Genomic DNA, 25,768 nt, shown 5'->3' with positions numbered 1-25,768 from the left:
GCCCAGCAGTGTCCCCAGCCAGCCCAGATGTGTCTGCAGACGCCAAGCCCCTTTGGGAGGGCCTGGCAGCTCTGCCAGCAGGAGAAGTCCCCACATCTCACACAGTAAGACCCAGATTCACCAGCTCTTTTATCACAAGCAGCTTGGAGCAGAGATGCAGGAGGGGATGGGCAGGGGCAACAGAGTGCAGGGCTGGGTGAGGAGGACCAGGGAGGAGGAAAAGGAGGAGAAATGCCAGGGACTGTATGGCAGCAGCCCTGTCCCCTCCCCTGGGTCCCTCTGCTCTTGCAGCATCTCCACCAGGGAGGGTTGGTTTGGTGCCTCCAGTCGCTGCACAGGCTGAGCCCAGTCTCAGCTGAACCCAGATGGGAGGAGGCCCTTCCAGAGACCCTGAACCAGAGAAACAGCACAGAGCAGAGAGGGTGTCAAGGCAGTAGGACCCACATTCAAAGGTCAAGAAATTACAGAATGTTCTGAGCTGGGAGGGACCCACAAGGACCATTGAGTCCAACTCTGAAGTGAATGGCCCATACAGGGGTCAAACCCACAACCCTGGTGTTCTTGGCACCATGCTCTGACCACCTGAGCTCATCTCAGGGTCGTGAAGCACGTGGGGGAGACAGGACCCTCAGGGTAAAAAAAACCAGCTGAATTTCCCAATTCTGCCTTTACCCAGCAAGCAGGAGCTTCAGCCATTCCCAGAAACAGGGGAGATGGACAGAGCAAGAGGATGGGCCCAGAGAACAGTCCAAGCAAGCGGGGTCTTTAAAACTAGAGCCTGGGAAACATCTCCAGTGTCTGACCCCTCTGCAGGTCCCAGGCTGGCTGACAGGTAGCACAACTGCCTCCACAAACGTGTGCAGCCACAAACTCAAGAAGAAAAGTACCTTCCCAGCTTCCTCAGGAGGTTTTGCCTCTCTAAAACCAGGAGAATTCCAAGTTCTTGTCTTGATCTGAGAGGACAAAGTGGCACATCAGGGTCTCCTCTTCCTACCCACGTGCTTTCAGGGGAGAGAGTAAAAGACTCCCCTGTGGGGTCACACTGCAGGTCACAGGGGTCTCTGGTGAGCACCTCAGACCCTGAGCTGAGCTCAGGAGATTAGAGCACAGTGCTAATAACTGGGTTCAAGCCCTTTAGGGACCAGTCACTCAAGAGCTGGGCTCAGTGATCCTTGTGGGTCCCGTCCAACTCAGAATATTCTGTGAAATCTCTGAAAGATGGAGCCCTGAATGGTCCAGAGGATGGAGTGGGCCTGAATGAGGAGCCAGCAAGGGCTGCCACATTTCCCAGCACACTTTTATCCCTCTAAAACACCCCCCTGCAGAGGGACCAGTGCCCTTGAAGCCCTTTTGTACCAGCAGGTCCAAGCTGAGACCACTCTCGATCTTCACACGGTGGCCCTGAAGCTGCTCCTGAGGCTCCTCGTTGTACAGCAGAGGAAGGACAGGGAGGGATTGTACCTTGTGAGACTGGTCTGGGGCTGGGGACTGGGTGTCCCAAAACTGCCCACAGGGACAGGGAACATTGTCCTGTCTGCTGAGAACAGCCTGGCTGGACCCTCAACTGGTGGAAGAGCAGGCAGAGAGGTGGTGAGCACTCCAGGGAAATAATCTCCCTGACACTTGGACACCTGGCAGCAGATGAGTGCAGGCACAGCCACTGAAGACTCAATTCCTGGACTGTAATGAAGCTGCAGTAATGAGTATGTCCATAATTATCATCTAATTAACGTTGTGCCAGTGCTTCAGGAACTACGATTTTATGGCTCAGCCATAAAAGTTGTCACTATTTAAAACGTGATTTGCAAGGGCTCCCATCCCACTTCCTTCCTCTCTATTTATTATAGAGAAGGGAAGACTGGTTGTATCAACTTATCAGACTTCCTACTTCTAACAACACTTTGGCTCCCTGAATCTAGTTAATTAACTCAATTGTTTGCATACAAATGATATGGCTTTATTAATATAATAAATAATAAACCCACACGACCCTGATAGTTGAGAGTTCAACCACCCAAATCTGTTTATTGGAAGCAAACAACACCTTTTATATGCACTTTAAAACAACACGTGATGCCCCTGACCAGCCACCATGGGATTCACCACTGCCCATGTGCTTTGGAGTACATTTGGGATTACATCTCCCAGGGTGCCTCATCCAGCGTCCCTAAAACACATTCCCTACAAAATGATGTAAAAATTGCACACAAATTAAATAGAATACATCAGGCAAGACCTACAAGAGCCATTCAGTGTCCCCACCCCAGATCTGACCCCTGCACAGTTAGCAGTGCTGCTCAGGTGTTGGGTGGTTGTCACATTCATAGGGCCAAACAAAAAAAGATTTCAAAAATTAGTTCTGGAAAACAGAGTGATCTGGAGATCAAAATTGTGTAGTTCATCGTTGAGGGAGATGAGCTTGTGTGATGTGGGGTCAGGGCAGCTGGAGACAGCAGAGATGCCACCCTGAGCTACGTGTTGCCATCCCACAGCCCAACCCAGTCCAGTTTTTGACTCTTAGCTCTCACCTTTTACCCAGAATCAAGCAGCCTCTGAGTGGCCAAAGGGCAGAGGGAAGGAGCTCTTCCCTCAGTCCAGCATTGACATGAAGGGCTTGTCCTCAAGCCACGGAATTTGTTTCTTGTAGGAAAACACAGGATTCGTTTTCACTTGAAGACTTTGGCCTCCTGCACCTCTGTCCCTCATCTCCTGTGGGCTCAGTGCCTGTGTCCTGGGACACCTTGTCCACGTCCACCTGCAGAGCACGGGACAGCTCCTCAGTGTGCCAGGGGCATCCCTGGGCTCTCTGCTCCAGCCCTCCCTCACAGCAGGAACACTGTCAGCACCAGGGCAGGTCAGCTGTGACTTTGGTCAGGTCTTGACCACTTCCAACGGTGGAGACTCCCTACCTCCATGGGGCCTGTTTTTCTGCTGTATCAGCCTTACCATGACAACATTCTTCCTGCTGTCCAAGCTGAAGGTCTGTAAATTGTCACACACTGTGGCTGTTGTCCCTTAGTTTGTCACCTGGTGCTACCAAGCAAAGTTTGGTTCCATCACCTTTCTAGCTGTCCTTCCCAAAGCTGCAGGATGCTGTTAGATCCCATCCCTCTCCATCCCTCCACAAGAGTCCTGGGTCCAAGGTCCATGACCTTCAGCAGCCTCTGCAGGACCCCCTCTGATTTCTCTTAAGCTGGTTGGAGAGAGCAGGGCACAAAATCAGACCCAAACATCCCGTGTCAAGCACAGGGGCCACATCAAAGAGCAGAGCAGTGTCTGTTCTGAGGATCAGCTTTGGGCACGTGAGCCCATTGATGCTGAGCTGCTGATTTGCCCTGGGCCAGCAGGTTTACCTGGTGCTCTGTGACCGGTCACTGCTGTCCCCAGTCCCAGGAGCAGGAGGTTTCACCCACTTGTCTTTGTCTAGAAACACTGTGATCACACTGGGGAGAACAGGGCTGCTCCACTGATGAGCTGACGCACGGCCTGCGTGGAACTTTCCATGAGAAACACGTGTGTCCTGAAATAATTACCCCATTAGTTCAGGAAGGGACAAGAAATTACTTGCAAATGGCTCCTATGCAAACACCCCGTGTGCAGTCCCCACCTGCTCCTGCTTGGCTCTTCTTCCTCTACTCCACCTCCCCTTCCTTACTCTTTGAGGAGGGAGGAAGGCAAGGAAAACGGGGGTCCCGGACCTTTCCAAGGTGAGAATCCATCCCTGCACAGCTCGGGGGTACCCAGAGGGGGTGGGGGATGCTGCCAGAGGGTCACTCTGTGGAGCAGGTCCCCCTCACCCCCTCCCTGTGTCCGGGCCCTGCAGGGCTGCTCAGCAACAAAGGACAGGATTTTTCCTTTTCTCCAGCTCCGCCCCGGCCCCAGGGCTGGCCCCGAGTCGGCATTATTGCTCCCTCCTTCCCCAGCTCCGGGGAATGTGTGAGCTGGATGAGCTGAGTAAAAATGACCTAATGTGGAGAGGAATCAGAAAATGAGCAATAACAATGCTTCCCGAGTGAGTGAGCAGCACCCAGGGGACTCCTGGATTTCCTGTCCTGGCACCAGCCCAGCCGAGCTGGTTTTACGTCCTTGACAGGCAGCTCTGAGTCTGACTGGATTTATTTTTACTTCAGGAGCATTTTATTTCCTCTGCCTTTGCTCCCTTGGATTGTTCAGGAGGGGCATTGCCAATGGCAGTGCAGAGGTTGGTGGCACTTGTCCTCACAGCCTCAATCCAAGGATGCATCAGGAGGGAATCACTGTCTGGAGCTCCCCTGGGCAGGATGACAACCCTTGGCACTGCCAAGCTGGGTACCCCCCTCACCTGCCCCATCCAGCTCTTCTGAGAGTCACCAGGGTCACCATCTGGAAGGACAAGAGCCCTCAAACACAACTCTGCACCCTCAGGTCCTTATCAAACCCAGGGGAAGCCAAAGTCCCCAGACAAACCCAAACCAACCCTGATCTCCATCCCCGCCGGGCAGACGACTGGGTGCTCCCGTGGCTGCTCTCCAGGCAGCTCCTGGGCACCTCAGCCACCCAAATTAGAGCTCAGAGTGCTCCTGATAAGCCCTGGTAGCTCTGAGAGGGGTGAAGGAACTCGCAGGTCAGCTGTTTCCCCGAGCAGGGGAATTCTTGTGTCGGCAGTTTCAGTATCTGACTGCCAAGCTATGTTTAGTCTGTGGCTATAAAGTAGCCTTGTTTCTATTCTGAGAATATTTGTCTAATCAGGGGTCCAAGGAATTATTTTGCTAAGTAGAAAGTTATGTTTATTTGGGTAAGTTTATACTCCAGGATGGGTGCCTTGGAAAAGCCCAGGAAAGTCTGTGCACTGCTGAGGTGTCTCAGGGCACAGTGCATACCTGTCAGAAAGGTAAAATTTCATTTCTGTAGAAATAAAAAGGCAAACTTTTTATTTGCCAGCTCTGGAATGAAGCCCCTTGCAACCCCAGTGCTGCAAACACTCACCTGCCAGCCAGGCCTCACAGCACAACCCCAGCATGGGATGCCCACACTCCTCATTACCTTCTCCCAATAAATCTTCATCCAAGAGGTTCTCGACAGCCTGAGCTGGATTTTCATGTACCTGCTATTTTCAGAAATTCATTTGCTTTTGTAAATCACAGGTGACCCCTGCACACACCTCTGGCTGCTGCATGAGGAAGGTGATGAAATACTGAGCTGAGGGACACTTGAAGGGTCAAACCCATCACCTGGGACAGGTAAGACTTTTACCAGCCTCCCCAAGTGCTTTTGGCTCATCCCAACCTCCTCATCCCTGAGGGTGTGAGGGAACTGGGATGTGAAAACCTTAAGATGTTTTTCCCAGGAGTCTTAACCTTTTTCACATACAGGATCAGGTCATTTTTTGAACCTATCAAGGCTTTCAGCCCTTTCTGGTGATTATTCCCATTTTCCCACATAAATCCTTTCCCTGGGGTGCTTTGCCTTGAGCTGGGTGAGCTTTGTCCCAGGAATGACCGGAGAGCACCCGCTCCAGGGTGGACTTTGCTCTGTTTGCACATAACAAACACAGCAAGTTGTGACTACTTGCAACTCAGCAACCACTCATTTTTAGCCCTGAGATAAATCCTGGTTATCTGCTGAGATAAGGTGCTCCCTATTTTGGAAGGCACTGGTTTCCACACTGGGAAATTGCCTTTGCCCACAGTGTGAAAGGGCAGCAATGGCCAGAGGCAGCTGCCTGCACACACCTGAGCCTTGGGATGAGCCCAGGAGGGGCTGTCACCCTGTCACTGTCCCCTTTGTGCCACCCACCACCTTCATGGCTTAGGTGGCTTTGGCTACAGGTAATGGCCACTTCTCCACCCCCAGGGCCATCCCCAGCCAGGTGACCCCCCCCAGGATTTTAGCATTGCTGCCCTGGGAACATCCCTCCAGCTATCAGCAGCTCTGCTTGGGTTGAGGTTGTGCCTCGAATTAGGAATCAGGAATACCTAATTCCCATTTCTACTGCTCAGGCTTGTGGCACTGGCATTGACAAGTCAATATTTTCTTTTCATGATTGGATTTTGTCCTAGACATCTTGTTTTGTGCTAAATAAGGACATTTCTGTCCCCCTTCTGTTTGTGTTGTAAGCTCAGTGTCCCTGTAGCAGCTCCCTGTCCCCTATCTCCTGCACAAGTTGCTGCTCAGGCAGTGGGGTTGTATCTCCATCCCAAGCAGTGTCCCTCAGAACAAACCCTCTCCATGAACTGACCTTCCCCACCCAGTCCCCATCCAGATGCTCCAAGTTCCCCATATCCTTCACCCTGAGGCACAAAGTCTTGGGGAAGCTGGCACAGCTCCTCTGCTGCAGCACAGAGGGGACTAAGCTGTGCTTCAGTGTCACCACAAGGTCCATGATGAGACCTGTCCTGCTGCAGAGGGCACTGACCATCCCAGGAAAACACGGGACAAGCACGTGGCATTTCCAGTTCTCAGCCCAGCCCTGCCTGTCCCTGGAATCGAGTGCTCCCCACACGTGGGGATGGGGATGGTGTTTGCCCTGTGACCCAGTACCCTGCAGGTCAGCAATAAATTCTCTTACAGCAATAACCCCCCTCCTGCCACTCACCCAGGGCTATTTCCATCTGCTCCAGGGACTCACCCCACGTGCCCAGGGCTCCTCCTCTCACACACACCGGTGCCTCTGTCCCCTGCAGGGATCAAAGTCGAGCACCAGATTCCTGTCCCACATGTCCCAAGGCAGCTCCAGCCCTCCCTGCCTGCCTGGGCTGGGAGAATTCCCACGGGCAAGGCAGGCTGTAGGCTCAAAACACAGCGTGGTTTGGGGGCTGGGATGCTCCTGGGAATCAGCAGCACCACAGGACCTGGCACTGAGGGCAGAGAGAAGGCAATGGCAGGTACTGAGCTGCCCAGTACCCCCAGAGCCCCCGAGCCCAGTGCCCCTGTGGCTGCCCCTGGGAGCCTGGGGACATGGAGTGGGGGACCAACAAAGGAACTCTGCAAGTTTCCTAACACTGATGGCTTGGGGTGAAGTGAAGGGAGATCAGGGGAACGTGGGGGACTGAGAAAGCAGGGACATGCAAGAAAATCTGTGATGACTCCAGATACGGAGGGAAACCCTCCGAGCTGAGACAGAGAGGAGATGAAGGCTCTCAGCAATGCCAGGAGAAAGAGGAGGGTCTGGCTTGGAGGAGGAAGCTGGGAGGGTGCACCCACCCACTGGGTCCCAGCAGCTCCAGGGTCAGTGACTGGGTCACATTGGCCTCAAGCCTGGGGTGCCAAAAGCAACTCCAGGAGAGCCACACAGGCATCCCACCAACCCTGATACCTCCAGCCAAGACCTGAGGGGAACCCTCAGCTCTGCCTCAGATTCCCCACCTGGCCATCACCTGCTGGCTGTTTAAAGAGGGGAAACACAGACAGTTCCCCAGAAGAGATGGTATGTGCTGGGCAGAGCTGATACCCAGGTGGCATTGCTGGGGCAGCCTGGGCATCTCCAGCAGCACCTCTGGGCAGCCATCCCATGGCTCAGCACAGCCCTGTGGCACCAGAAGCACATTCCTGAGTGATCACAAGCAGGTGAGGGACATTGGTGTTCTACCAAACACACCAGGAACAGCCTTTAAAAAACATTTGCATCCCACACCAGAGCTGCCAGGGTGCTGCCCTTGCTGGGGAGGAGCAGCCCTGCCAAGCCATGCACAGACCTGGAATAGCACTGCTGGGCTTTTTGTTGCTGCTTTGGTGCATCCCCAGAGGGACCCAGAGCTACAGGAGGTCACTTGTGTGCCTGGGCATTCCCGTGGTCAGAGGTTCCTGCCCTGCCGTGTTTAAACTGTGACCACAGGCCTTGGGAACAGTCTTGTTTTGGGCAAAACTGTGTCCCTGCACCCAGGCCTGGCCTCAGGAGTATCTGGCAGCTGGTCCATCATAAAAAACAGCTCAGAAATTCATGGAACCAGATTTTCCCTTCTTTAGCCATGCACTAATAGGATTTTACGCTCCTGGGTGAAGCGAGGGCTCCACCAGTGCTGACAAACGTGCCACAAAGAAAAGGCAGCTACAAGAAATTATATTCTCCTTTTATTTACCTATGACCATGACAATGTTGGTTTTTTTCTAGCTGCAGAGATGCTTTGCACTGTAAACTGGGAGGCAGGCAGTCCACCCCGCTCTGCCAGGGCCAGCAGGAACCCCCGCTTCCCAAAACACAGTATTGTTATCCAGAGTCAGGAGAGTGTCTGCTTCACAGAGCTGCTTTTCTCCATCGCCAAACCCTCCGTCGTCAGGGCATGAGATATATACACCAGGCTCCCCCAGCGGCCTGCTGCCAGGGAATGGTCTGTCAGGTAAAACCCGCTACTTACAAAATGTACACACCCAAAAAACAAAGGCACCCACTCCGCCGGAGAACTCGGCCGCGACACACACAAATATTGCACTTGTCATCTGGGAACGGGAAAGGACAGGGGGTTTCCTATTACACAGTAATGTCCAGCTAGAGGAGGTCAATAAATAAACCAGGGGTGGGGTGGGAGGGGGTGGTCTGCACACCCCCCGCGCAGGGGGAGGACCCGGCTCTCCCTGCTCCCGGGGGGACGAGGCCGGGCTCCTGCAGCTGCTGCCGCGGGGCAGCCGGGAGGCACCACGGCACGGGGAAGCACAGCAGCATCCTGGGGCTGGGCCAGGCCATGAGGCTTTGATCCGGGGTGGTGTTCATGGTGGTGCTGTTGTCCCCCTCGCTGGAGCCCTGCTCAAAACTCCTCCTCAGCAATCTGGGATCGCTCGCCGCCCTCCAGGAACGCTCACAGCTGGGGCACTGCTTCACAGTAGTCTCGTGGGAGCTCCCCTCCTGGCTAAAATCCACGCCGGAGTCACCCCGAAGGCGTCGTACCCGCGATGGAGCAGTACCAGACTGCTTGGTGTGTCGGTCCCCCTGGCCCCAAGCTCGGTGCCTTCAGCTGCCCCACGTCCGTTGCTGCAGGAATTATGGCTTGGGGGCACGAGTGGCAGCAGGAAAACACGCTCCCGCCGGCTCCCAGGAAGGCCTTCACTGCCCAACTCCATGTAAACACACAGCTCCCAGCCTGCCCCGAGACAGTCCTTGGGTCTACAGCGGGGAGCTGGCTTTCTTCTGGTTAATTATGTCCAGGTACAAGTCAGAGCGCAGGAAGCGGGGGTACGAGTCCTTCTCCATGAGCCCGTAAATCCTCTTCTGCGCCAGGTCGAAGCAGCCGCGGGTGATGTTCTGCAGGTTCTCCTTGGTGTGCTCCCGGGTGTAGGAGTCCAGGTTGACCTGTGGGCAGAGAGACCAGGGCTGGTGAGCAGCTCCCAGGCAGGGAGCTCCCTGTGCCAGGGAGCCACGTGCCAGCGCAGGAGCCAGCCCTCACCTCCTTGCAGGACTGGATGGCGATGTACTCGGCAAAGATCTTCTTGGCCTTGGAGACCATCTTGGACTGGGATTTGATCTTCTTGAACTCCTCACAGGCCAGCCAGAACTCCAGGTTCTCCTCGCTGAACTCGGTGCGCAGGAAGGCCCTGAAGGCAGCGAGCCCGTCTGTGGGGACAGGGACACGTCTCTACTCACGGCTCCCAGGCAGGGAATGGCCCCACAAGACCCTCAGCCCAACAACCCTGCAAAGCTGCAGCCTAAACCCCCTTCCCACACTGTGTCCTAAAAACCCCCTTGTGCAAACAGGCAGTGATGGCATTGCCAGGCCAGCACAACCCATCCGTGTGCTGAATCCACACCTCCAGCATGCACAGAGCCAAGAGGGAGGCTGGGCTGGAGTGGGGACAGCAACGGGGACAGGACCCCCTGGCCATCCCTATGGGCTGGGAGCAGGACATGACCATGATGTGGGGTGCCCCAGCTGTGATATGTGAGAAGGGGATGTCTAAAGCAGCTTCTCTTCCACAGTCCCACTGCAGAGACATGAATCACTTCCTCCTCAAACAGGGGGGCTGCAGCCCTGAGCTGCTCCCCTTGGCCTCTGTCACCAACTCCCTCCCTGGGCCAGGCAGGAGTAGCAGACAAGGGACAGCCTGATTTCTCTTCATGGTCTGTCCCCAAACACCGGAAGGGATTAACAGAGGAAATCCCAGCTTTATCCATGCACGTGTCTGGATATTCCTCTGGCAGTAAACACAAGTGGAAGAGGTGGACATACACTTACATTTGTGCAGCAGCAGCTTCTCCAGGGAGTCTCCCCACTTGAGTGCTTCCTCGGGAGTGGGCCTGCGGGAGAAGGACGGAGCGTTGGCAAAGCAAAGCAGCAAAAGCCACTTTCACCGCCTGCTAAACATTTCCAGTGGCTAAAGCCAGGCTGTGTGCCCAGCAGGGCTGGTCCTGGCTCCCAAATGGGCCTCCTGCTCAACATTTCCAGTGGACAAAGCCATGCTGTGTGCCCCGGTGGGGCTGGCCATGGCTCTCACATTGGCACTGGCACTGCCAGGGCAGCTGCAGGCAGAGCTGGGCTCTGCACCAGGCAGCACAACAGCAGCTCTGCCAGAGGGAAACCTCTGCCTTTAGACTGGCAGGAAGAGAATCCGACACAAGGAGGTCTGTGCAGGCAGCTGTGCCGCTTGGGGTGCCTGAGCAAGAATTGGAAAAGTTCCGGGTGATGCCAGGAGCTGCAGGAAAGTGGGATTTCAGCTGCCCCTGAAGCAGCCAGAGAAGCTGTCAGGAGCAAGAGCAGGGAGGGCTCGTCTCCAGCTGCTGGAGCATCTCCAGAGCAAAGTGGTTTTTCAAACCATCCTCCAGCTGGTTAAAGTTCCATGTACAGGCACTGGGAGATTGCTGCCATCAGGTACATTTCCAACACAAGCTGCTGCTGTGCCACTGCCCAGGCAGCACCTCCCACCCACTTGGGGGAATTTTCAGCCAAAAAGTATTTTTAATGCTCCTCCAGATACAAAAACTGCTTGTCCACAGCTTCCCTAAATGGGGTGAAACCAGCCTGCCAGTAGGTGAGGAGGTCCTGATTGCAGCTTGTCCCCAAGCCCCCACGGCCCCCGATCCCCACAAACCCCCATCCCCACAGCAGATGATCTATGATCCCCATGTTCTCCAATTCCCACAACTCCTGATCCCCACGGCCCCTGATCCCCAATCCCCATGGTGTCCGATCCCCACAGCCCCTGATCCCCACGGTCCCTGATCCCCTGTGTCTGTGGTCTCCAATCCCCACGACCCCCGATCCCCACGACCCCCACTCCCCCCTCTCGCAGCACCTACTTGAGGGATTTGAGCACTTTGTCCAGCTTGCCGGAGGGGTTGGCTCCGGGGGACTCGTTCCTCCGCCGAAAAATCCCCAGCCGGTTCTTCATGTCCTTGGCTCTAGAGAGAAGAGCAACTCTTAGCAGGCGGCCGAGGGGTCGGGGGTGGACACCCAGCACCCGGGGGGGACCCTCCGGCAGCCTCTCCCCGCTCTCCCGGCGCCCTCCACCTACTCCTTCATGGTGTGCCGGCGCTGCAGGCTGCCGTTGTGGGGTCTCTGCACCGCCAGCAGCATCTCGGCGTGGAACTCCAGCGGCTGGGGCTTGGAGAGGTCTCGGAAGAAGGGCATGGCTGCAGGGGCAGCCCCCGCGGGGAGCGGCGGCTCGGGCGCGGGGAGCGGCCAGCGCGGGGCCGGAGGGCTCTGCCCGGGGCTTTAAACGCGGCGCGGGGCGGGGGGGAGCGAGGGCTGTGCCAGCCCCGCCGCTGCTTCGGGCGGCTCTGCCGTTGCTGGGGAAACTTGAGGAAAGGTGGAAAAAACCAGCGCCGAGGAGGGCGGATAGTGGGGCCTTTTCAAGAGACGGCGGGGAAAAATAATCGCGGCGAGGATTTACGAGGGCTATTTATAGAGCGCAGGAATCCCGGGAAGGCAGCGGGGCCGGCGATGGGGCGGAGCGGGCTGAGGAGCAGAGCGGGGACAGCAGCGCTGCCCTGTGTCCCCGCGGCGTGGACAGGGCTGGGCACCCACTGGCGCTCACGTGTCTCCGGTGCCAGCCCAGGACGGGCAAGGCCGTGGGGACATTCCCGTGACAGGGTGGTTGGGACTGGCAGCGAATGGCACCGACGGGCGCTGGGGCAAAGACACCCCACGCTGTCCCTGCTCAGGTCCCCGCTCTGCTGTCCCTGGACGGACAGACCGACGTGCACCCGGGCACAGGGCTCAGGGTGCCCCCGGGAAACTGCCGCCAGCACAAAGCAGGACAAAGATTTTTGGCAAGTGCCATGGGAAAATGAGACCCCCGCAGCCCAGCCCAGCCCCAGCCCGGCCCTGCGAGGGCTGCCCAGGGCCAAGGCACGGGACAGGAGGTGCGGGAGGCGACGGGGAGGACGCGCGGACGGTGCTGTCCCCTCGTGGCACAGCTCGTGCATGACACGCCGGCACAGGAGCAGGGACACCCAGGGTGGCCTGGGATGCTCATCCTGCACCCACCACCAAGGCCATCAGGGTGGATGGGACCTCAGGGCGGCATGGCCAGGTCACCCCTGCCACCTCCCACGAGTTGCACAGCAGTGAGTGTGCAAAGATGCTCAGAGGAGCCACCTCTGCCTGGCCAGGCCATCCCAGTGCTGGGGAGGAACATGAGAGGCACAGGAGGGATTCAACACAAGGGTGCAACCCAGACCCCAAGTGATACTCTCCAGACCCACAGCTCTCTCCAGTCCTGGGAGGGTAAAATACAGCGATCCACAGGGAAAAAAAGAGCTGCAGCAACCATAGAGATCAGTCCCTCAAGTGCTGAGCACCCTGAGCCATGGAAGGATTGTAGAGGGCAATAACCCCCTCCCCAGTCCCCGGTGCCATCCATGCCCTCAGGAGGGACATGGACAGTTTTGGTGCCTTCACACCACCTGGGCTGTGGTTCCAGCAGGACACACATCCCATTGCTGCCAGCTGCCAGGTACCAGCTCAGCACTAACGTGGGAAAAGCGGATCCAAACACAGAGCCTCACACTCCAAACACCATCTGCCTCCCATTACCGCCCTGCCAGCACTGCCGGCAGCCCAGGACCAGCCACCACACGGGACAAGCCATCCCACACACCCTCCAGCAACAACAATTTTAGCAGTGTTCCCAGTTTAGCAGGGCAGCAGCCCGGCGCCCGGCAGGGCTGGCAGAGCACTGAACAGCCCTTGTGTGTGTGGCACACGTGGGTCACCTCCACCCGCAGAGCCCTGGGCACAGTGCCAGCTGGCCACACACTGGGCTTTGGGGCTCGCAGGTGATCGTGGCTCGTGGGTGGATTTTCCAGCTGCAACACACCAGCGAGCACCTCCTAAGGACGTTCCCCGACTTACACGTGCTGCTCCTCTTGCAAATAAAGAGCAAGTGGCACCAACCCAGGCTGTGACAGCCCTGGGCACACATAGCCCACAGCTACAGTCAGACTGCAGGATAAATGTCTCAGCAAAAACAATTCAATAAAAAATTGCTGGTTTCACTCTGGAGTTGCCTCCACAAAGTGACCTGCCCCTGCCCCCAAACGTGACCGCAAGGTCGTACATCCCCCCGCACCGCTGCAAACCACGCCCCGCACAGCACATCACCCTTCCTCGCGGGATGCTGCGGTCCTACCTTTCCAGGTATTTTTCGGAAAAGTCCACCATGGCGCGGTACATGGGGCCGGCAGCGCTGCCGGGATGGGAGGCGAGTGCCGAGCCCCGGCACTGGCACCATAAATACCCCCGCGGGCGGCTGGCACAGCCAATAGCCGGCTGTGCGATGGCAAGAGGCTCCCCAGAGCATCCACTGCCGGCTCAAGGTGAGGAGAAAACCCTCTGTGCAACCGCCCCTGACCCCGCTAAGCCGGGGGGGCTGAGCCTCCCCCCGCCAGCCCGATTCCCCCAGCGCCGCAGGGACACGCGGACAGAGGGACGGCCCTGCTGCAGGGATTGGATTCGTTTTCATTTCAAGTGCTGGGGGGGAATAATAAAAAGGGCTAAAAATAGGCGGCTGCGGCGAGGAACACGCGGGACAACAGTGCCGCTCGCTGGCAGGAGGCACAGCCGGCCGGGACGTCGAGCTGCGTGCACAGCCCCTGTGCTCGGCCCCCTCGCACCCCCTGAGCCGCTCACACCACGTGCAGCTCCTCCACCTGCCCGCAAACACGTGTCCCAGGGCACAGGACCCAGCCAAGGGGACTCCTGTGGCCGTGACACCCCAATCTGGCGTCCAAAACCAGAGGCGGTGCGTTCCCAAACATCCTCCCCCCCTCGGCTGCAGCTGTGCTCATGGCAAGCAAAGGCCACGGCTGCCTTGTCCTTGCCCAGAGCCACTTTTTGGCAGCCCAAAGCCTTACCAGGAGAGGTGGAGGGGCTGCCAGCGTGCCTCAGTGGTCCCCGTGCTCACCGCTCCCACCACGCTGCCCGTGCACTGCGATGTGCCGCAAGGTTTGGAGCCTGACTCGCAGTGGGAAACCCCCCCATTCCACCTCCCCATTCCTCCTCCCGGCATGGGGCCAGCGGGAAGGAGGCCCCCAGCTCAGATTTCACCATTTGCATGTCCTCTCCCTGAACCCTGGGAAGCTGTTTTCCCCCAGGCCACCAGCAAGAGCTTGTGTCTTCCCCCTGTCAAAGAACAGGGGTGCTCCCAAATGGGCTGTGCAATGTCCCCAACACTCCACCACCATCCTCCCCAAAAACCACTCTCTGTCTGAAGTGAGCCCTTTTCTGTCCAGAAAAGTTTGGGGGAACAAGAAAGGGAGGACCCCAAAGGCTGCAGGGACCAGCGAGGCTCAGAAGAGGTGTGTGACCCCACAAACAGCCCTGGTACACCCTGATGCCACCCCAATGTGACACTTACAGGCTCCTGCTCCGTTTCTTGCGGGAGGTCTCATCCCCTTCATCACAGCTGCACTCGGGGTCGGCTCCACTCAGCTGGGGGGGAACAGAGAAACAGTGTCTGTCTCATCACACCAGCACCACCCACAGTGTCACTGTGTCACCAACCAGCAGGGCCAGCATCCCCCGTGGTCCCTGCAGCCACACAGCCCAGACCCATGGCATCCACAAGACTCCTTTCAATGGCAATGCAACAGGACCAGCTCCTCTCTGCTCTGGCACAGGAACTCCCCCACTCATCCTGTGCCACCTTCAGTCCATGGTGTTCCTGGAGCATCCAAGGAGATGCCACAGCTGGTGGCCCAGGTACCCTCCAGGTTCAAGATGCTGACAGTGGTACCTCCTGTGAGGAGGACACCCACATCCCCATTCCTGATGCTCCTATTCCTGCTATCTTGAGTGGGCACAAGAACCCCTCCCCAGCCTGCAGAGCCCCCCAGAAGCAGGCTGGGCATCCAAAATCAATCAAGAGTCCCCCAGAAGTCCCCAGGCAGGAAGAAATCAGAGCAGTTCAGTCATAACTGAATCATATCATTGCAGTTTCAAGGTCGAGGAACACCCAGAGGGCTGCACTCCCTGACCACCACCCTAGGGCAGCCTGGGCAAGCCAAGGGGACCTGGGATGTGCCACAAGCTCAGGGCAGCACCAGTGCAGCCCCCGAGTCACAAAGCCTGGGGCCGGGGGGCACCCCTGGGATCACCACAGCTCGGGGGCTTTAGCAATCGTTCCATTACCGAATGAGACTTGGAAGATGCTCACAGCCGGCCCTGCATCCGGCCCCACCCCACACCCCGCTCATCCCCGCGCTCCCGGGGGCTGCCAGGCGCTTTCCAGGATCATCTCCCGGCGGCCGGGCCGTGGGAACCCTCTGCACAGCCCCGCAGCGCCGGGCCCGGGGCTTCTGACACTTCCTTCCATTCTGCGCCCGGCTTTCCGGAGCTCACCGGCCCCGAACAATGCGGCCCTCGCGGAGCACCTTCCCCGGGCACATCGGCCCGGCCCGGCCGGGGCCACACGCAGCCGGGGCCGCTTCCTGCCATTGTCCGGACGGGCTCGGGGACAAAAGGCAGCGGCGGAGCTCGCCCGGGGAGTCCCAGCGCTGCCGGTCACAATGCCTTCCCAAAACAACCCCCTCCCAGCCCGGCCGCGGGGAGCAGGGGAGAGGGGAGGCACAGCGGGCACCATGGCATTGAAAAGGGACACGAAATGAGCCCCTCTGAAACGCTCCCAGAGGGGGAAAACAACCAAGAGCCTTGATGAATGTGGTGGCTCTGGCACAAAGGTACTTGGCAGCTGAGTGGGGATCCATATGGGAATTGTACATCAGTGTCCTGCTTCAAAAACCTCAGGGGTTTCATCAAACTATTCAAAGGCACAGCCCAACAAAAGTCCCTTCAAAGCGTAGGCAGGAGGGTGGCAGTAGCCCAAAATCCCATGCATGTGGTGGCCCAGGACCATGCCCAGCTCCCCTGACCACTGTGGACCCTCTGCAACCAGCCAGAGCAGGTGATGGGAGCAGGACAGTGGGAGCAGAACAGTGGGAGCAAGTAGTGGGATCAGGCAATGGGAGCAGGACAGTGGGAGCAGGACAGTGGGAGCAGGACAGTGGGAGCAGGACAGTGGGAGCAGAGTGATGAGAGCAAGCAGTGGGAGGAGGGTGACAAGAGCAGGCGATGGGTGCAGGCAGCCCATGGGATCAGGCAGTGGGACCAGGCAGTGGGACCAGGCAGTGGGAGCAGGGCAACAGGAGAACAGGAGAAGGGCAGTGGGAGCAGGCAGAGGTGCCCCAAAAGGGTACGTGGACAGTGGCTTAAGGTTCCAGGCAGCCAGAGCTGCTGCAGGGCTGGAAGCAGGAGCTGCAGGAGGTGCAGCCACCACACTGCCCTCACCACCAGCACGGGCTCCCCGATCCCTGCTCCAAAAATCCCAGCCTCATCTGCACCAGAGCAGTTCAGTCCTGGAGGAGCTCCGTTTATCCACCCAGATCAGCCCAGGAAGTGCAGCTGGAGCCCCCCGGGGCAGGAGCGGGGTCCATTCCCTTTGTCCCTCGGCAGTGTCACACAGCCCAGCCCGCCCCGGGAGCGCTGGAGCAGCGGCAGAGCTGCAGGCCCGGGGCTGCACACACAGGGGCACTGTGAGCCCTCCTTCCAGGGACTGTCACAGCAGCACCAACGGGACCGATCAGCAGGCACTGACACTGCCACCACCTCCCTCTGCGTCTGCCACAGGCAGTGAGGGTGTCCCTGACACAAAGGTGACCTTTCTTGATGGGGGGAGGGAAGGGGGCAGGTTTGAACCCCCCAGCCCAAAACATCACCCTCCAAGAGGGTTTGGGCTACCTTTAGGCACAGCAGCATCATATGAGTGGTGCTGTCAGCCTGGGAAGGGCTCTCACAAGCTGGAAGGGGACTCTGAGCACAAAAAGTGCTCCAGGAAACAGCATCAGAGGTGGCTTCTCAAGCAGCAACAGCTTGGCAGGAAGAGGGTTAAGCACACCGTGGTTTAACCCCATCATGGGTTTAACCTGAGCGTGGGTTTAACCCCAGGACTCTGTACCAGCCTCCACCAAGCAGAATGTGACCCTGCTTTCTACAAAGTGATCCCGAGGGGCATGACATGGTCCTCAGCTGGGCAATGAGGTCCTGAGCTGGGCAACGAGGTCCTGAGCAATGCACTGCAGTCCTGTGCCAAGCACTAGAGCCCTGGACAGCACCCACAGCCATGGGGCAGGAGGATGGAGCTGGTGTGGGCTCAGCAGGGCAGAGCAGGGCGTGGGGCTGGTGCCATGGGAAGGCCACTCTCAGCACCCACTGGGGTCACCCAGGGAGAACAGGAACAGCAGCACTTCCCTTGTGTGATCTCTGCAATAGCACATTGTTTCTTGCAAAAGCACAGCCAAGGCCAGCTCTGCTCTGGGGGCACAGGGAGCACCCCAGACCAGCCCCGTGCAGAGCTCCCTCAGCACGGCCTCAGCTGCTCCTCCTGCATGGCAGGGTCAGACATCATTGCTGACCACAACTATTCTCTGAGATGGGCCCCTCAAAGCCGTGCAAGGGGCTGGTGGGGCAGAGACCCACACTGCTCCTGGCATCCCCTGCACCCTGGGGAACACTGTCACCAGAGGCTCTCTGGAGCTCAGCTTTTCCCTGTCCTCACTGCTGCTGTGAGCAGCTCTTTGCAAGCACAGACACCTTTGCCTCCACCAGTCTCAGTGGGAGTGGCTTCCCAGGACACGGGACCCTGCAGGATCTGGACACATTGGTGGGAGATGCCACCCACGGCCCCAGCACACGGGCTCTGGGTGACATCCCCGGGGTGTTAAACATCTCCCAGAGCAGGCTGACAGTGGCAGGGCCCTTCCTGACCCCTCAGGGTGGCCATGGAGTGATGGGCCACATGCCAGGATACCTCCATCCCAGGAGTGTCCCCCCCCAGCCACGTGGAGCCAGCACCCCCTCTCATACCTTCCTGTGGCCCGAGAACAGCAGTGTGAGCTGGTGGATGGAGCCGCCGTTCTTGACGAGCTCCTTCTTGAGGGTCCTGGGGGAGGGCAGTGCCCAGCGGGCCGTGGTGCCCTGGCTGTCGGAGCAGTTGAGGGTGGTGTCCGAGGTGAAGCAGTGCCCCTTGGCCTCCTGCAGGAGGCTGCCCTCGCTGTGGGTGCGGCGCCGCAGGGAGCCCTGCACGCTCAGCGTGTACCCGGGCTGGCAGCCCGACGTCTCGATCATGCTGCTGCGCTTCACCTCGTTCCTCTCCAGGTACTGCTCGTCACTGTCCTCCTCCTCATCCTCCTCCTCCTCATCTTCCTCCTCCTCATCGTCGTCCTCCCCGTCCGTGGTGCTGCCCGCCACGCCGGCCACGCTCTGGCTGAAGGTGCTGTCGAGGCGCAGCTCCGGGATGACGAAGGCTGGCAGGGAGCTGGGCTGCTCCTCTCCCTTTGCAGTGGCCACTGGCTGCTTTTCCACCAGGAGAGGGCCCTGGGTGGCTCCCAGGGCATCCCAGGGCTCGGCCGGAGCCGGTGCCTCGGCAGCCGGAGGAGCATCACCCACGGCTGCCTTCCCGTCCTCCGAGTGCATCTGCCCCGGCTTCTCCGTGTCTGTCTCCAGCATCTGCCCAGAGGAGAAGACAGGAAAGGATGAAGGCAGCAGCACCCCAAATCTCTCTGGCCACCTGCCTGGGCAGCCTTTCTGCTCCTACCATCCCAGCTCCAAGGCTGGCACAATGTGTACAACCCTAATGGTGCTCCGGCGGGGTGGGATGGCATTGTTCCCATGTCCCCAGGTGGTGCCAAGCTGCTCTGGCCTCAGCTGCTCCTGATCCCTGGAGCACTGGGTTCTCCCACCTGGCAGGAGCGGGATGGGGCCACCCATCTCCCCCCTCCAGCACCCAGCAGCACCGGTGGGTTCTGAGGAATCCCAAAGTGCCAGTGGCGGGTGGCTCAGCCCAACAGTGCTGCCAAGCTCAGCTCCAGCCACATCATCCTCACTGATGGCTCCAGGTCTCCTGGGAGCTGCTGGAGGGGCTCAGCCCTGCAGGGATCTTCCCCAAGGGCAGCAGAGACATCCAGCAGCTCTGTCCAGCAGCTCCAGCCCCTCCTGCACCACATTATTAAATGCTGAAGGGAAGGGTTGGACTCTGTCCATCTCTGGATTGCCCAAGCTCAGCCCAGCCACGGCTGTGGGGCTCCCCAGCAAAACCACAGCCACTCTCATCAGCTTAAAAACCTTCAGGATGGTTTTTCCAGCTTTCCTCTGCTGCTGGGAAAGGCCTGAGCAAGCTCTGTCCTTTTAAAGGGAAAAACTAGGAGTAGCTGAAGGGAAAAACCTCCAAGGGGTTTTCTTTGTGAGCAGGAGGAGGGAGCCTGTGATGAGCCCTCCCCTCCCAGAACGGGGTCCTGTGGGATTTTTCCATCTAAGCTGAAGGGGCAAAAACAGCTCAGCAAGGAAAGAAGACCAAAGGAGAGAAAAATCCTCCCTTTGGGAAGCAATTCTCACCTACAGAGATCATGTAGGGATGGGCCAGGGGCTATTCCACAGGAACACCACCAAGTAACAATTCACCCAGAAAAGAAGTCACTGTATTCCCAGCTGAGTCCAAGCCTTTTCACCAGCCTGATGGCAACCAGAAAGCTGGAGTTAGCAAAGCCACCTCCCTTTGTACAAATTAAGTTGACTTCAGCTTCAGAAAGAGCAGCAGCCCTGGGAATCGACCCATCTGGCCTCACCTCCCATTGGGAAGAGGCACACACGGAGCAGACAGACCTTGTATCCCTGTTGGGGGTCCCACCTCATGACAGCAGAGCCCTGCGAGCCATCCCTGGGACAGAACAGGGTGTGGGGATGACAACCCACCCTGGCTATCCCCAGGTAGCTGTGTGCAGATGCTGGGCTGCTGCTGTGACACCCCCAGGGAACACTGGAGGGGTGTGAGCCCCACTCTGCACAGAGGGGACAGTCAGAGACCATGGGCACCCAGCAGCACCCACGGGCACCTGCCTGAGCTCACGGGTCAAAGAGCCAGCCAGGTTTCCAGAACGATGCTGGAGTTCAGTGCCACAGCCAGTGGGCAGCACACAGAGGAGCTCACACATGTCCACCTGTGTGTGCCTTGTCCCTTTTTGTCACACCCACAGTGTCCCCATGGCACCTGTAGCACAGAGAGCACCTGCTCTGTCCCCCTCCAGCCTGTCTCGCCCCAGGCAGTGATTCAGCATCACCTGAACTCCCCCAGTGAGTCTGAAGACTAAAATTCAGAGACCATCATGTCCTTGGCCCCACATGTGACATCCACCCATCCATGAAACAGCTGGATTTGGAGGGAGGCACAAAGCAGATGCTGCACTGACCCCGTCCTTGGGGCTGTTTCACTGCCCCCACAGTAATTCCCTGTGAAAAGGGAATGCTTCCAGACTTGCCAGGCAAGGATGCTATTTGCACCAGAATGTGCTTTAATGATGCTGTTTATGTTTTATTTGTCTTGCAATCACTGTCATCATTATTTCATGAAATAATTAGAGGAAAAACCCACACAGCCCTCAAGTCCCTCCCCATAAAATTCTCCCTCCCAAAACAGCTGCCTATCTGTCCAGTCCTTCTGCTTCATATTGCTGGGTGCCCATATCAGATAAGGGCCTAGAAGGAAATGAACAGCTCCTTTAAAATGAGAGACATTTGGGGATTAAATTAAATCCCTGCACTAATTCAATCAGAGACTCTGCTGCTCTTCTCTGGCATGGAGGGGATGAGCAGGAGCCTCACCACCGAGAGAGGGTTGGTTCCATCTCAGGCTGAGAGCACTGCCAGGGCTGTGAAATCCTGTCTGCACAGGGAGGGCCATGGCTGAGCTCAGCTCAACATCACCTGATGTGGGGCAGGGACAGGGAAGGAGGCAGCAGTGATGCCATCCCAGCCAGCCTGGGCCTGGCTAGAGGCACCAGGGACTTCATCAGCACAAAGCCAAGGGCCACCTTGCTGCCCAAAGCTGATTTGGGACATCAAGGACAGGGCTGTGACCAGGTTTCATAGGAACACTGACTGGTTTGGGTTGGAAGGAACATTTAAGGTCATCCAGTTCCACCCATGGGCAGGGACACCTTCCACTAGCCCAGGTTGCTCCAAGCCCTGTCCACCCTGGCCTTGGACACTTCCAGGGATCCAGGGGCAGCCACAGCTTTTCTGGGCAACCTGTGCCGGGGCCTCCCCACCCTCACAGCCAAGAATTCCTCCCCAATATCCCATCTAACCCTGCCCTCTGGCAGTGGGAAACCATTCCCCCTTGTCCTGTCCCTCCATCCCTTGTCCCAAGTCCCTCTCCAGTTCTCCTGGAGCCCCTTTAGGCACTGGAAGGGGCTCCAAGGTCTCCCTGGAGCCTTTTAGCAGCTTTTCCAGTACCCAAAGGGGTTGGCAGCTTCTCACCATCATTGTGGCCAAGGGGCTGCAGGAGGAGGCAGCAGGAGGAGGCCATGCTGGTGCTGTCTGAGCAGGGAGGTGCTGTCCTTCCACCTCACCATCCAAAACATCCCATGCTCTCCCTGCAGCAGCAGTAGCTCAGGAGCCAGCAGCCAACATCTGGATTTCTCCATTCGCAGTGTCTTGGGCTCGCTGCTCTCAACCCCTGGGTGTCCCTGACCTCAGGGTGCAGGATTCCCTGTTCTCAGCATCTGGCTCTCCCTGCACCCAACACGTTGCTCTTCCCATTCCCAGCATCTGGGTTTCCCTCTCTGGAGCTGGCCAGGCCCGGGGGCTTTACATCCTGCCTGGAGGACCTCACACTTCACTGTTTCAGTTTCTGAGTGGCCAAGGCAGAATGTCCCAAGAAGGGGAAGAGAAAGCAGAAGAAAAAGCTGCCTGCAGGCCCCAGGATGGCTATCTGGGGGGATTTTAGGGAAGGAGGATGATAGGTCTGAGACCAGAACAACAGCAGTAGAGTCCCTGACACTGACCTCCCCATTAAACAAGCCTTGACCCACTCCAGAAAAAGCCAACACCACCCTGCCTGCTCCAGCATCCTGAAATCCTGCACCTATAACCCACTTCCTGGGCTCCCTTTGCCTTCAAGGGTCACTCACTGACACAAAAATTCAAGTTTTTTCATGTTTTTTTCAAGTTTTCTTGAAACCAAAACAGGTGAGAAGTACTGCAAACCCTCTGCTCCTTGGTCTGTAATTCAATCAGGGTTTTTTGAGCTGCTCACAACTAGGATGTTCTAGTTCCCCAGCAGAGCAAATTTCAACCACCAGATGTGAGTTTATCAGCACAGCCTCAACTTCTCCAACATTTTTTTAAATACTGTGGCCTTTCTGGTGGCCCACAGCTGGGATTCCCAGCTGGGAAAACACCAGCCGTGGAGACAGCCCAGCTGTGAGCTGGAGCCTGTCCTGCCCTCCCCTGGTGCTGCCAGCACTCACACTGCCAGAAGAACCATGACATGTGGCATTCCTTTAAATCCCCAGCTTGGGGGAGGTCAGGGATTTTTTTTGAGGCTCTCAGCTTCTAATTTCAAAGTCTCTGCTCTTCACAGTCATGGAGCCACAGTGGCTCAAGTAATGCCTGGACAGAGGGATATTGAATTCAGCCTTTCCTGGCTCCTGATGGGAATGTTCGGGTTTTCTCTTTCTCTTGTGCTAATGCTGAGGATGAGGAGGTGAAACACATCTCAAAGAGCTGCCCTGAACCCAGGTACCCCCTCAGCCGAAATCAGGGATCGGGAGAAGCAGGGAAGTCCCTGCAGGTAATGGACAAGGATGTGAGCAGGAGAGCAAAGGACACAGGGCTCCAACTGCACTCTCACCCTGGGAGGAGTGAATGAACCTCCCAGGATATCCTGGAAGAGCTGATCTCGTGGGCTGTCCCCAGACCATGGCAGCCTCATCCTCTGTGTGTCCCATGGAAGAACCTCTCCAGCTTCTCTTCAACCCTCTTCAATCTACCTTTGCTCAAAGGTGCCTCCCCTGCCCCCCAAAGTGTTTAACTCCATGGGAATGAGACCAACTCCCAATCCAGGGGTATTTTTGGAGATATGCAGAAGCTTTGCTGCTGGCAGTGGGCGCCCTGTGCTGGAAGGAACATCCCTCCCTCCCCACAGCAGATGAATTGCAGGGAAACAGCACCTACATCCCCCAGGGAAACATCAACCTTTCTGAAGTAGGAAGGAAAATATTACAGTTACAATATTACAATTCCAGGTCTTAGCATGGGACAAACTGTGCCCAGATCCATCAGATCAGAACTGTGAAACGCTCCCCAGCCGTTGATGGTGAGCACCTCGGGATCTAAAACGTGACCACTGAGAACCAAGGAAGGTCATGGCTACAGGGAACAGCATCTAACACACAGCACGGGGCTGAGGAGAAGAAAATAAAGCCAGAAATGCAAAGTAGAACTACCAAAACTTGAGAAAATCTTCAGGGGAGTCATTTTGAAAGTGGTCACTAGGAGCATCCCCCGAGCAGCTCTGCTCCTCACCCTCCTGAGCCACGGTGGCTCTGCGGGGCCAGAGAGAGCCCAGGGCTCACTGCACAGCCCCTGCTTCATTACTGCATCCATGAATAATTGATACAGAGCAATTAGTGTAACAGCAAAAGCGGTGCGGGTGTAGAAACCCAAACAGCAGGACCTGACAGCGCCTGGGGCAGGGCAGCCGGGAGGGATGTGCGGCTCCAATGGGAGACCACCCCAAAAACCCTGGGCTTGAGCTGCCTCAGAGCCCTGGCATGCAAAGGCCTCCCCGAGGGAGGAACGATCCCGTGCCAGCAGCCTGCACTGACCCCACTCCCAGCCCTCCATCCCCAGCGGGTCGCCGTGCACGGGACTCTGCCCGGGGCATCGCCCACCCCCGGCGCTGCTCTGAGCCCCTCCCGGAGCCGCTCCCTCCCCCAGACACGGTGGGAAGCAGGAGCCGACGCTTAGGCGAGGGCAGCAGCCCGGCAGGATGCGGGGGAGGGAGCCCCGTCCGCAGGTGACCCTCGCACCCCGCAGTTGGGTGTAAGCCCCCTCGGAGGGGCTCAGCCAACAGCCCGGGGCCAGCCCTCCCCACGCCGAGTTACCAGAGCCCTGAGACCACCCCAGCACCGGCTGCCGGCCCCGAACCACAGCTGGCCCAGCAGTCCCAGCTCCAAACCTCAACCCATCCCCTGCCCCGTGCCCTCCATCCCCGCCGAGGCTCCGAGCACATGGCTCCGATTTCAGGGGTAAGGGCTGGATTTGCTGGTCGGTCCCCAGTGCCAGGGCACAGAGGGTATCCAAAGGGCTGTCAAAGTCCCGGAGCAGAAAGCCCACATTGCCAGCACATTGCAATGCTGATCCCACAGCAAGAGCCAGACGATGCCAACGGCACAGCCCAAATTTGAACAGGAACCTCAAAAAGTCCCCGTTGCTACAAAGGCACCTTCGCTCCCCCTAGATGCTCATTCCCCACCCTTCAAGCCCAGCCCGGCAGCAAACGAACTGGGCAGGAGCCACAGGTTCCCCAGGAGAGAGCAGGGACCAGCCCAGCTCAGGGGGAGCAGCGCAGGGAGCAGAGCAGACGCCTTGGATCTACAAGGACATCAGCGCTCCCGACGCCGCTTCCTCAACCTGTGCGCAGATCCTGCCCAGCAAAGGGTCCAGCCCTCGGGCTGCAGCCTCTGAAAGCAAAACCTACCAAATGCAGGCTCTCAGTTGCATCCCAGCAGCGCGGGCCAAGCGAGCAGCAGCTCCCCCGGCAGCCCCGGCCCCGCCATGTGCCCGCAGCGCCGGCTCGGTGGATGCTGGCGCAGCGCTGGCTCTGCCCCCGCCGTTATTAATGTCCGTGTCAAGCAGCAGCTGAAGCCGCCCCAGCCTCTCCCAGACACGGCTCCCTCGTGCCCCTCGTGCTATTTACGGCTCTGCCAGCACCCCCTGGAGGTAACTATTACCTGCTGATGGCAGTGGACGGCCGCTCTGCCTCGGGGAAGAGCCATACATCACCCCGAGAGCTGTCACAGCTCCCCTGCTCCTGCCCTGTGCCCCCGAGCGACACCGAGCGCAGATCGGTCCCGCTGCTTCTGCTCAATGAAACTCTGCTGCAAGTTTGCAGGTGGTTTTTTTCCCAAACCGATTCCTGTGGCAAAGGGACGGCTCTGAAGCAGGAGATGCTCTGCAGTGGGGCGCTCTGCCCTCTGCACCACAACCCCTGTGAGCAGCTCGGCCCTGATGGGCAGTGACAGGCAGGATAAATGGGCAGGGTGGTGTATGGTCTCCATCCAGGGGACAGCCCCCCCCCGATCATCTGCCCCTCCTCCCACCAGAGCCAGTGCCCTCTCATGACACCCCCACACACACTGGGCTGGGGACCCAACTACCTTCCCTGGGCATTTTTCCTCCTGGGATTACACTTCATTGACCAAGACAGGCAAGTTGTCCTGATGGCTACAGGGAGAGAGCGCAGCAAGGGGTGTGCAGTGAGGGGTGTGCACAGCGAGGGGTGTGCACAGCGAGGGGTGTGCACAGTG

General features: G+C 57.9%; 2 protein-coding genes across 8 annotated transcripts in view; one reads left to right on the top strand and one right to left on the bottom strand.

Annotated features, from left to right (window-relative positions):
- Positions 1-25,768, top strand: part of ALAD (aminolevulinate dehydratase) — a 393,442-nt gene that overhangs the window by 276,975 nt on the left and 90,699 nt on the right. The gene's annotated exons all lie outside the window — the stretch shown is intronic.
- RGS3 (regulator of G protein signaling 3) overlaps positions 8,037-25,768 on the bottom strand; it is an 87,342-nt gene continuing 69,610 nt past the window's right edge. For 5 of the 7 annotated variants that reach the window (XM_064677175.1, XM_064677174.1, XM_064677177.1 and 2 more), the window contains 6 exons: positions 18,267-18,908; positions 14,764-14,837; positions 11,204-11,305; positions 10,143-10,204; positions 9,357-9,523; positions 8,037-9,262 (listed from right to left, as the gene is read on the bottom strand). In XM_064677175.1, the coding sequence (XP_064533245.1) occupies positions 9,077-9,262; positions 9,357-9,523; positions 10,143-10,204; positions 11,204-11,305; positions 14,764-14,837; positions 18,267-18,908 (1,233 nt within the window). In that variant the 3' untranslated portion in view covers positions 8,037-9,076. Of the gene's footprint in view, positions 9,263-9,356; positions 9,524-10,142; positions 10,205-11,203; positions 11,306-11,418; positions 12,099-13,536; positions 13,843-14,763; positions 14,838-18,266; positions 18,909-25,768 lie in introns of those variants that run through there. The other 2 variants (XM_064677180.1, XM_064677179.1) reach the window with 2 other exon arrangements.

The sequence above is a fragment of the Pseudopipra pipra genome, chromosome 20 (assembly GCF_036250125.1).
Source record: "Pseudopipra pipra isolate bDixPip1 chromosome 20, bDixPip1.hap1, whole genome shotgun sequence".
Classification (NCBI taxonomy): domain Eukaryota; kingdom Metazoa; phylum Chordata; class Aves; order Passeriformes; family Pipridae; genus Pseudopipra; species Pseudopipra pipra.
The sequence above is the reverse complement of the archived record's forward strand: the minus strand, read 5'-3'. Positions and strand labels throughout refer to the sequence as shown.